Below are 12,117 nucleotides of genomic sequence, written 5' to 3'. Positions count from 1 at the left end.
AAACTGATGAGTTGAATAAAATCTTTGACATGTGTCTACTATATTTTACATAAGAATCTTGTTTTTTACTTTTTTGAAGATTATTCTTTGATGGATGTATTAGAGAGATCATCACAGAAGAAGTGACATTTCACCTGGACTCCTTTCCCCATCTGATTCCCTCTTGGTCCTTCAGGGCCCCTTCCCTGAACCTTCTTGAGTAGGGGGGTCTTTAGTAGAACAATAGAAAAAAAAAAAAAAAAAATTTTTTTTTTTTTTTTAGTGTTCCCCCAAAAATGCCTTGGGCAGAATTTCCTCTATCACTGCTCATAACATTGTTTTTAAAAAATATACATTTGTGTTATTTCTGTATTCTGTCTTTTAAAACTTATTTTTAATAACACAAGTAATATACCAATACGTTCTACAAGCAGTCTTCGGGTTATGAACAAGTTCTATTCCTAAATCTGTCTTTAAGTCGAATTCGTACATAAGTCGGAACATTCAGGTATAGTTTTTTTTGTGTGTGTGTGTCTAATGTCAATCAGTAAAATGTATGTCTTGGTATATAGTATGTAGTGTAACATTCTATGCATAAAAAATATTAAAGAAATACTTTAAGATATACTAGAACACCTTTAACATAATAATAATGTTTTGAGCTTGTCCCAAAGTAACACCTCTTTGTTATTACGAACCATTGTATGTACCTCGAATTTGTAATATAATAGGCTTTACGGGGCGGTCGGGGGGGTTGGTTCATAACTATAGGTTGTAAGTCAGTCTGACTTTTGTAACTCAGGGACTGCCTTATATTCTTGGTGTGAAATACCTCAAAAGCTGAAAAACAAAAGTTTTTCTACCTTCTGTTTCAATACTTTTCTTCTCCCTCGATGTAACCACTGCTATTTTACAGATCTTTTTCTGTGCATTTATACACACATATTTACAAATATATCCTCCCCGCCCCCCACCCCAGTGCCGTTGAGTCGATTCCGACTCATAGCGACCCTATACGACAGAGTAGAACTGCTCCACAGTTTCCAAGGAGCGCTTGGCGGATTCGAACTGCTGACCCTTTGGTTAGCAGCCGCAGCACTTAACCGCTACGCCACCAGGGTTTCCGTACAAATATATGCGTGTGTTTTTGTTGTTTGACACAAATGAGATGATTCTGAAAGAATGGAAGTCCAATTTGCTTTTTCACTTAGCAGTGTTTGGGCAAGCTTTTCTTATAACCACATGTAAATCTACCTACTTCTATTTATTTATTTTTTCTTCTTTCCTTTTTTTGTGATTTAGGTGAAAGCTTACAGAGCAAATTAGTTTCTCATTAAACAGTTAATACAGGAAGGGTTTTGTGACATTGGTCGCAAACCCCGCGACATGTCAATACTTTCCCATATCTGCCCCAGGTTCATTGTTACCATTCGTCCAGTTTTCCTGTCCCTTCCCATCTTTTCCTCTTTGTGTTTAGGCTGGTGTGACCATTAGTCTCATATACATGACTGAACTATGAAGCACGTTCCTCACGTGTGTTATTGTTGGCCCTATAGGCCCGTCTAATCTTTGCCTGAAGGTTGAACCTCAAGAGGGACTTCAGTACGAATGTTGCATATTAGCCTTTCGAGTTTATTTCACTAGTTCTGCCTGAAGGGCATTTAAGCCGATTCCATTGTTTTTTTTTCTTATACAGAATTCTGGCAGAAACTTCCTTCCTAGGCAGCTTTTTCTGTCTGTGGGCAAATATTCTTTCAGGGTGGAGACCCTCCAGGGTAACTTCCAATCTAGTGCATGAAATACAGTAACTAATTTTTTGTTGTTTCCCTGATTATTAGAGCGGTTGAGCATCTTTATAAAAAAATTGTTTTTAATATACTTTAGATGAAGGTTTACAGAGCAAATTAGTTTCTCATTGAACAATTAATACACATACTGTCTTGCGACATTAGTTGCCAACCCCACCACATGTCAGCACTCTCCCCTTCTCTATCTTGGCTTCCTCAGTTACCAGCTTTCCTGTGCCCCCCTGCCTTCTTATCCTTGCACCCTGGGCTGGTGTGCCCACTTAGTTCTCCTTTTGCTTTACCGGCCTGTCTAATCTTTGGCTGAAGGGTGAACCTCAGGAGAGACTTCAGTACTGATCTTTATAGATTTCTCTTAGTTAGTCAGATTTTTTTTCTGTGAATTTCTCTTTGCCCATGTTTCTATTAAATTATCTTTTTCTTATTGGTTTGCAGGTGTTCTTTATTTATCCGAATATTGATTATTTGCTGATTCTGCTGCATATATTTTATCCCAGTCTTTTAACTTTGTTTATGGTGTACATAGAGGAAGTTAGATATTGGAATTCCTGAGACTCAGGCTTAGGAATCTGAGTCTTGGGAAGCAAAATAGCTCAGAGTAGCTCAAGGTACTGGGTTTAGAGTCAGAAGCAGTGGTGTCACTAGAAGGGTGTGGAAAGCGAGGACTGCACCAGGTGACACTGTCAGAGGGTGGTGACACCAAAATGACTGCCCATAATATTTTTGTGCAGTGTTTCAGCAGAAATTTATTATTTTTTATAAAACTACCCTATAACAACAAACACATTTTTCGTAAGCCCAGCTACATGTATCGATATGCCTATACGGCTAAAACTCTGCTCATTTACTTTTTGAACCTTCTAATGGACTCCAGTCAGAGCTGTCGTTATTATCTGATTACAATGATGCCTTGAATCACATCGTTTCTGTGCATCCACTACAAGCATGCCCTGTTGTTTTTGTTGCTGCGGGTGTTTTTGTAGTTGCTAGTTTTGTCAGATTTTCCGGTGCTTTTTAGCTACAATATTGTGGTAATTAGCATTTGTTAACCTATATCAACAACTTTTTTGAGAACGACATAGTAATGAGAGGAAAAGGAGCGCTACACGGGAATTACGATTTATGCGTGACATTAGCACATAAAACATTACTAAGGATTCTGTATGGTTTGGTCTGGGAGGAGACCCGTGGGAAGGACTTGACAGCACGAGTTGCTGCACTGAGTGACACCAACTCTAGTGATGCCACTAATCAGAAGAACCTACATTCCTATCTCATTTCTGCTTTTTGCTAACAGCAACAACGTGGGGAAGCCCTTTCACTTCTCTGAACCTGTTTCTTCATATGTGGAAAATCCAAACCCAAACCCATTGCCTTCCAGTTGATTCCAACTCATAGCGACCCTATAGGACACAGTAGAACTGACCCATAGGGTTTCCAAGGAGCTGCTGGTGGATTCGAACAGCCGACCTTTTTTGTTAGCAGCCAAGCTCTTAGCCAGTATGCCATAAGGGAAAGCAATATTTTTTTCCCTCATTGAGAGGATTAACTGGATTGAGTGTATAAAAATAGCACCTGAATAGATAAAGAACTCAATAAATATTCATGATAAAAACCTGATAGCTAACAATTATTTCTATTGGGTCGCTATGAGTCAGAATCGACTCCACGGCAACAGGTTTGGTTTTTTATGGATTTATGATGATGACAACATTTTACAGGCCACTAAAATAGTTGAAAAGGAGCCCTGGTGGTGCAGTGGTTAAAGTGATCAACCGTTAATGGAAAGGTCAGTAGTTTGAAGCCACCAGCGGCGGGTTAGTGGGAGAACGATGCGGCCATCTGCTTCTGCAGAGATTTACAGCATCGGAAACCCTAGGACGCTGCTATGGGTCAGAATGAACTCAGTGGCACCGGGCTAGAATACTTGAAGCATTTAGTGATGATGATCAAAGACTACTGCCTTCGGTATAGATTACATCTCATCATAAAGCAAACAAAAACCCTCACAACTAGAACAATAAGCAACATCATGAGAAACGGAGAAAATGTTGAAGTTGTCAAGGATTTCCTTTTACTTGGATCTGCAATCAACCCTCATGGAAGCAACAGTCAAGAAATCAAACAACATATTGCATTGGACAAATCTGCTGCAAAAGGCCTCTTTAAAGTGTTAAGAAGCAAACATGTCACTTCGAGGACTCAAACGTACTTGACGGCCCATGCCCGCGAAAGCTGGACAACGAATAAAAAAAGTCCAGAGAATTGATGCCTTTTAATTATGGTGAGGGCGAAGACTATAGAATATACCATGGACTGTCAGAAGAAGGAACAAAGCTGTCTTGGAAGAAGTACAGTAAGAATCCTCCTTAGAAAGAAGGATGGTGAGAATTTGTCTCACATAATTTGGACATGTCATCAGGAGGGACCAGTCCCTGGAGAAGGACTTCATGCTTGGTAAAGTAGAGGGTCAGCGAAAAAGAGGAGGACCCTCAAGAAGATGGTTTGACATAGTGGCTGCAACAGTGGGCTGAAACAGAGCAACACTGTGAGGATGGCACAGGACCGGGCAGTCCTTTGTTCTGTTCCCCATGGGGTCGCTATGAGTTGGAACCGACTCCATACGGCACCTAACAATACGCAGGAAAGGAGAGCTGAGTTGCCTCCAAACATTCGCAAAAGCGACCAGGCCTAAACCTGGAGAACTCAGGTGAGGCATTGTCCCCGCCTCCTTAAGTCCCGCCCCCTATGGCTCCGCCCCGGGCCTGGGAGGCCACCTTCGCCACAGCAGGACTCCCAGCGCCAGAGGAGCGGGCCGTGTGCGTGCCTGGCGCGCGTGACGCAGTGGGGAGGGCCTGAGAAGCAGGGTGTGCCGGGATAGGGCGGTAGATTCGCGCGGAAGGGGCGGGGCAGGTCAGGGGGCGGTGTTTAGCGGGAGTTGGTGCCGAAGCCCGGCTTCCGCGTGCGTTGGTCTGTCGGGCGAGAGCGCGCGGCGGGGGCGTGCCCGGCGGGAGGGGCGGGGCCAGGCCGGGGGCGGGGCGGGGCGGTGCGCGGCCTAGCGGCGGCGGCAGAGGCAGAGGCAGAAGCGGCGGCGCTGGCGTTTCAGAGTTCGGCGGCTGCAGGTCCAGCGGCAGCGCCTGAGAGCTACCCGGGCCGCGGTCCGAGACGGGCGGGCGCGGTGGAGGCGCGCGGCGATGGTGGGCGTCCCAGGAGCGGCCGCCTTCCAACGTAAGAGGAGCGCGAAGGCGGGCGGCTGAGGGGGGCGTGTGACGGGCCTGCGACTCCACGGATGCGAGGTTCTCGGGAGGCCCGGCTGGGGAAACTGAGGCCCGCAGCGGGGCGGCGGGCCCAAGGTCACGCTGCAGGCCGGGTCTCCCCGGGCTTTCGAGGTCACCCCGCGCTTCCCGCGCCTTCCAGAGGGCTCGGGGTTCACGACGTGAAAGAAACTGGGGACCGCGGCCTCGGAGCTCAGGCCGGGCCGGCGTCCCTCGGACTTGTCCGCGGAGAAGTATTGTTTTGTTCTCCAGCGCTTGGGCCGGAAAGTCTGGTCCCTGGAGAAATTACACATGCTGGATTTTGAGGGGTGTGTGGTTGATGATGAGGGAGGCGAGGGCGGGTCGCTGGAGCACAGGTTGGGGGTCGACTGCCTGTGTTCATATCCCGGCTTTCTCACTTATCGCCTGTGACCTTGGGCCTTATTGAGTCTCAGTTCCCCCATCTGAAAAATGGGGGTGTGAAGATTGCTTCCCCCTCCCCACCGCCAGGACTCTGGGGTTCTGTGAGGCCAGTAGAATGTTTGGCATAGAGCTTGGCACATACACAAGCGGGAAATCTGTCATTATTGTAATCGCTAATAAACCTCATTTTTTTAGTGTGAACCTCACTCGAGAAAACCCTAAAGTAGGCTGTGGTTGTGTATTTGTTTAAGATTTTGTCCAGGATTAGTACTGCTCTATGATCTAATTGCAGGAGCCTGGTGGCGCAGTGGTTAAGCGTTCGGCTGCTAGGCTGCTAACCAAAAGGTAGGCAGTTCGAATCACATCCACCAGTCACTCCTTGGAAATCCTATGGGGCAGTTCTCCTCTCTCCTATAGGGTCGTTATCGGTTGCAATCTACTCCAGGGCAGCGGGTTTGATTTTTGGGTTTTTACGATTTAATTGTTAGTTACTGTTACCAACCCTTTTTCCACTCCAGCATTTATCTAGTGTCCCCCTAGAATTGTGATCTCCACAGGGGCAGGCTGTATCTTTTAATAACAGAAATAAAATTTTAATTGTTTACCGTTACAATAACAATAGTAGCCAACATTTTTTGAGGACCGGGCATTTTGTATTCATATAATGCTTATTAAATCATCTGTTAAGCAAAGCATACCATTCTAGGCCCTGGGAATATAGCAACCAGCAAGATAGATGAAACACCTGCTTTGAGTTTAGGTGGAGGTGGGGCACAGTAAATGAGGAAACAGGTAAATTATCATCTAATCTTGATGACAACCTAAATAAGAGGTAGTTACTTGTATGCCCATTTTGCAGATGATGAAACTGAGGAACACAGAAGGGACCCTGCTTCTTAGGTCACACAGCTTGGACTGGGTAAATCAAGGGTTCATACTCAGGCTGTCCTGGACTCAGCCTGTGTTCTTCAGCACAGAAAAGGGAGGCTTTATTCATCCTCTCTTTTTTTGGCACCCGTTAAATGACTCTAAAAAGTAGATCCAGCCAGCTAATGCCTCTTCAGAGTCAAGAGTATAGTTGCTGCTTTTGATGGTTTGGTCTCTTTCTGTTGGAACTTACAACTAAACAGAAGCAGACAGAGGTGACCTTAGGCATGACAAGGGTGTACCATTTCAGTAAAGTGAGAGGACCTTTTATCTGAACTTAAATTTTTTATGTTCAGATCTCTTTTATGCAGTTCTCAGTTTAAAAACATGCCTGAAAATACGGTAATTTTTTTGATTCTATTATGTAACTACAGGATTTTTTTTTTTTTTAAGTGCTCCTAAGAGAATTCTGGAAAGCCTGGTGGTGTAGTGGCTAAGTGCTACGGCTGCTAACCAAAGGGTCGGCAGTTCTATACATTCCTAGGCAATGTACTTAGTATACTTTTAATGTGAAAGTATATAGTAAATTACATTAAAGTGGAGTGGTATTGAGAAGGTTTTTTAGTGAGGTTTCTGATACAGTTAGGTTCAGCATTGACCATCTGCTAAGCACAGGCCCATTGGTGAACATTGGGCTTACAAAGATGAATAAATAAAAGAGCATACTGTTGCTTCCAGAAGCTTATCTGTAGTTTTGATTGGCTAATGTTTTTTAACTGAAAGTGCTAGAGAGAGATAATGTGGGATCTCTGTCCTGAGTCAAGTGGTTGAGCCCCTGAACCAGAGTCCCTGGGGACGAGTTTAGAGCAGCGGCCTCAAATATTTTTAGCATTCATTCCTTTGGCAAATAGTGTCAAATATGCACACACATTATATGACTTTATTTTAAACCATACTTCAACTGTATCCTGCATTATCAACTGTACCGTGCATTATGTACATTTTATATTATGTGTAAAAATAGACATTTTACAAAAGGATGAGCTACAGGAATTATCAGTACAAGTTCCAGTGTTGTCTTTCTAATAGTAATTTACATCTCTGGGGGTGGAGACCGTAAGTGGGATCTTTCTCTATACCTATTAGTTCTGTTACTGTGAAAGAAATCTAGTTTATTCAATAGAGGCAGTAGAACATAATGGTTTAGACTGAAATTCTAAGCTTTTGAAATTTGGTTCTGGAGTTCTGCCTAGGTTGCAATCCTTGGGTGCAGTCCTTATTAGCTTTGAGACATTAGGCAAATTACTTAACCTTTCTGTACACTTAATTTTCTTCATCTGTAAAATTGAAGTGATAATTGTTCCTACTTCATTTGCAGTTTTATTGCAAAGATTAATATGTGTATATGTTAATATAATAAATATATGTTAATATAGATAAAATACTTAAAGAGTTCTTTACACAGTGTATTTTGGGCACTGTTAGTGCCTGAGGATAGAAAGATGACTTAGAATCTCATAGTCTCATAGGGGTCCTGCATAGGTAAACAGGTAGTAATAAAGTGCTTAAGTCCTCAAAGTGGAGACTTTTGGTAATACGAGGAGACATAACTGATTGTTCTTTGAGGGTCCAAGTAAGGAGATGACATTTGAACCAGCCCTTAAAGAGGAGAGGGGCTTTTCCAGGAGGAGTAGGGCAGACATATTGGCTGAGGGTATAGGGTGTGGAGACTTGGAGGCTTTTGAGGGCTTGGTGAGTTGTTCCTCAGATCTGGAGCTATGGAGAAATTGGGTGGAGCCAGTGAGTTCTGGCTGCAGTTGTGCCTACCAGGGGCCAGATGGCAAGGAGCCATGTTCCAGAACTTTTCACAGCAGTGCAGCTCTTCCTTCTGTGGTGGCACTTACCTCACTCTGCGTTCTTAGTTATAAGCTCTTAGACTATAAGCTGCTTGAGGGTTATGATGGTATCTGCATTTTTGTATTTTTATTTTACCTAGCAAGTTGCGTTTTGCATCCTAGGTGTGTGTTCATACCTAATCGCCGAACTAATAGACTCATCACCAGCCCTTAGTTTAGGCTAATGCAAAATACTAAGATAAGCTGTGGAGGCCTAAGGCTAAATGATGAATACGTCAAGCAGTGACCTCCAAGCATCAAATTATTAAGAAGGATTCCAGATGACAGAAATAAGCATGTTTAAAAGTGGGAAGTTCATAAGTTTGGGGAGACCTAACCCGCTTGTTGCTGTCAAGTTGCTTCCGACTCATAGCGACCCTATTGGACAGAGTAGAACTGCCCCATAGGGTTTCCAACGCTGTAAATCTTTACAGAAGTGGACTGCCACATCTTTCTCTCCTGGAACAGATAGTGAATTCAAACTGCTGACCTTTCGGTTAGCAGCCGAGTGCTTTAACCATTGTGCCACCAGGGCTCCTGTAAGTATGGAGTAGGGTGTATCAATTATTGAATCTTCAAGGAATACTAAACAATTACAAGTGGAATGGCAAGTGATCATACTTAAGGAAAAACTCAGTTGCAAATACTATATGGTAGTTAAGAAATACTGAGTGGTTTAAAATCAGAAAAGGTGTGCATCAGGGTTATGTCCTTTCACCATATTCCATCTGAATGCTGAGCAAATAATCCGAGAAGCTGAACTGTATGAAGAAGAATGCAACATCAGAATTGGAGGAAGACTCAGTAACAACTTGCGTTATACAGGTGACAAAACCTTGCTTGCTGAAAGTGAAGAGGACTTGAAACACTTAAACTAATGAAGATCAAAGACTACAGTCTTCAGTATGGATTATGTCTCATCATAAAACAAAAATCCTTACAACTGGAGTAATAAGCAACATCATGATAAATGGAGAAAATACTCAAGTTGTCAAGGATTTCATCTTACTTGGCTCCACAATCAACACCCATGGAAGCAGCAGTCGTACGACATATTGCATTGGGCAAATCTGCCGCAAAAGACCTCTAAAAAGCAAAGATGTTACTTTGAGGACTAAGGTGCACCTGATCCAAACGATGATATTTTCAGTCGCCTCATATGCGTGTGAAAGCTGGACAATGAATAAGGAAGACTGAAGAAGAATTGATGCCTTTGAATTATGGTGTTGGTGAAGAATATTGAATATACTGTGGACTGCCAAAAGAACAAACATACCTGTCTTGGAAGAAGTACAGCCAGAATGCTCCTTAGAAGCACGGATAGCAAGACTTTGTTTCCTGTACGTACCTTGGTACCAGTCCCTGGAGATGGGCATCATGCTTGGTAAAGTAGAGGGTCATCGAAAAAGAGGAAGACCCTCAAGGAGATGGATTGACACAGTGGCTGCAGCAATGGGCTCAAACATAGCAATAATTGTGAGTATGGTGCAGTACTGGGCAGTGTTTCATTCTATTTTACATTCGGTTACTATGAGTCGGAACCAACTCAACGGGACTTAACAGCAGTTAGGCCCTGTGCGTTAGCTATTCAGAGGTGGAGAGAATTGTCATGTTCAATGACTTCCCTTTTCTGCGTACTTAATGCTAAGATTACAGAAGAGATGCGCCAGAAAGACTTCTCTGAGGTTGAACGTCTTCCATTTGCTCCTCTAGATTTGCTCTCCATTCTTTCCCACTCTGTTCTCTGCCCTGGGAGGCTAGCTTACCTACATGGGCTGTATCAGTAGACATCATTCCACTCTGAGGTCACACAATTTATTTCCCTGTTCCCTCCCTATGGGTGTTGCTTCCAACTGACTATGTCACTTGATTGATGGCCACTGCTCTTTTAAAGGTGGTTGTCTTTACATGACTTCCTCCTACTAAATTTTATTCCCTTTGTCCTTAGGCCTTAGAGGTGGTCACAGCTGTGCTCTCACCATCCCCAGGGTACTACACTATCCCTGGCGATTATTTTATATCCTGCCTGCATCTTTCTTTATAGTCACTGTTATGGATTGTATTGTGCCCCCCAGAAATATGTTATAAATCCTAACTTCTCTGCCTGTGGTTATAATCCTATTTAGGAATGGGTCATCTTTGTTACATTAATGAGACAGGATTAGTGTAAGGTCTGTCTTGAGTCAATCTCTTTTGAGATATAAAAGAGATTAAACAAGCAAGGTAGCTAGCGGAGATAGGGGAAAAGAGATGCCAGGCCACATGAAGACCACCCAGAAGCAGAAGCTCAAAGAGACAAAGACCTTCCTCCAGAGCCAGCTGAGAAAGAAAACCTACCCCTGGACCAACAAACCAAAACCCAGTGCCATCAAGTCGATTCTGACTCATAGTGACCCTATAGGACAGAGTAGAACTGCCCCATAGAGTTTCCAAGGAGCACCTGGTGGATTTGAACTGCCGACCCTTTGGTTAGCAGCTGTAGCACTTAACCACTACGCCACCAGGGCTTCCTCACGTAGACCAGACACCCTGAATTCAGACTTCTAGCTTCCTAAACTGTTAGAAAATAAATTTCTTTGTTAAAGCTACCCATTTATGATATTTCTATTCTAGCAGCGCTAGATAACTAAGACAGTCACCTTATTAATCCCTCCTTGAGTTATTCTTACTGCAGCATGCCATCTCTTTCCTGTTGGGACCATGACTCTATGATGGAAGCACGTTAAGCACTTGGCCACTAACCAAAAAGTTGGCAGTTCAGGTTCACCCAGAGATAACCTCGGAAGAAAGTCTTGGTGATCTATTTCAGAAAAATCAGCCATTGAAAACCGTATGCAGACTGGACAATGGGCTGGAGAGAGATGCTGACGAAGAGTGAGCTACTTGTATCAGGTGGACACTTGAGACTGTGTTGGCATCTCCTGTCTGGAGGGGAGATGGGAGGGTAGAGAGGGTTAGAAACTGGCAAAATGGTCACGAAGGGAGAGACTGGAAGAAGGGAGCGGGCTGACTCATTAGGGGGAGAGTAAATGGGACTAGACTTTCACTAAAGCTTGCTTATATTCTACACGTATGCCAAACAAGGGTACTTGTTTGATTCTCCAGCTCATAGCAGATTCAAAAGCAACAAATCAGATGGAGGGAGAGGGTCTACCTCAGGCAAGCATACTGACAGTGAAAGATAGGATCTCATCCTTTCCTGCAGTCCTTACCTGCTATGCCACATTGATGTACTTAATTATTCCCTCAAACTACCAGATGAGAAAAAAGGGGAGTAAGATAAATGCATCATAAGCCGGGACTATTTATTCTTGAGATGAATAGCCCTACAGGTTTGCAGTAACCCTTGAGTTCATCACTTTGCTTGGGCAGTCAGTATTCTTAATGATCACACAGTCATGACAAATTGTAGTTAGTAGCCTGTTTAAGTAAATAAAACAAAAATCCTCACCATTGGACCAACAGCTATCATGATAAATGGAGAAAAAGTTGAATTTGTCAAGGATTTCATTGTACTTGGATCAACAATCAACACTCGTGGAAACAGCAGTCAGGAAATCAAAGGACATATTGCATTGGGCATATCTTCTTCAAAAGACTCCCCTAAGGTTGTAAAAAGCATAGGTGTCACTTTGGTGACTAAGGTGTGCCTGACCCAAGCTCATGGTCTTTTCAGTTGCTTCACATGCGCATGAAAGGTAGAGAGTAAAAAAAGAAGACGGAAGAAAAATTGATGCATTTGAATTGTGTTGGCAAAAAATATTGACTATACCCATGGGTGGCCAGAAGAACGATCAAATCAGCCTTAAAAGAAAACTGGAGTGCTCCTTAGAAGTGAGGATGGGGAAACTTCCTCTTGCTTACATCATCAGAAAAGCCCAACTGCTAGAAAAG

At 43.4% G+C, this 12,117-nt stretch overlaps 1 protein-coding gene across 2 annotated transcripts in view; it reads left to right on the top strand.

Annotated features, from left to right (window-relative positions):
* Positions 1 to 4,848: 4,848 nt before the first annotated feature.
* The window catches only part of CBFA2T2 (CBFA2/RUNX1 partner transcriptional co-repressor 2), a 169,813-nt gene continuing 162,544 nt past the window's right edge, over positions 4,849 to 12,117 (top strand). For both annotated transcript variants that reach the window (XM_049870138.1, XM_049870137.1), the window contains exon 1: positions 4,849 to 5,012. In XM_049870138.1, coding sequence (XP_049726095.1) covers positions 4,979 to 5,012 — 34 coding nt within the window. In that variant the 5' untranslated portion in view covers positions 4,849 to 4,978. The remainder of the gene's footprint in view (positions 5,013 to 12,117) is intronic.

The sequence above is a fragment of the Elephas maximus genome, chromosome 25 (assembly GCF_024166365.1).
Source record: "Elephas maximus indicus isolate mEleMax1 chromosome 25, mEleMax1 primary haplotype, whole genome shotgun sequence".
NCBI lineage: Eukaryota > Metazoa > Chordata > Mammalia > Proboscidea > Elephantidae > Elephas > Elephas maximus.
The sequence above is the reverse complement of the archived record's forward strand: the minus strand, read 5'-3'. Positions and strand labels throughout refer to the sequence as shown.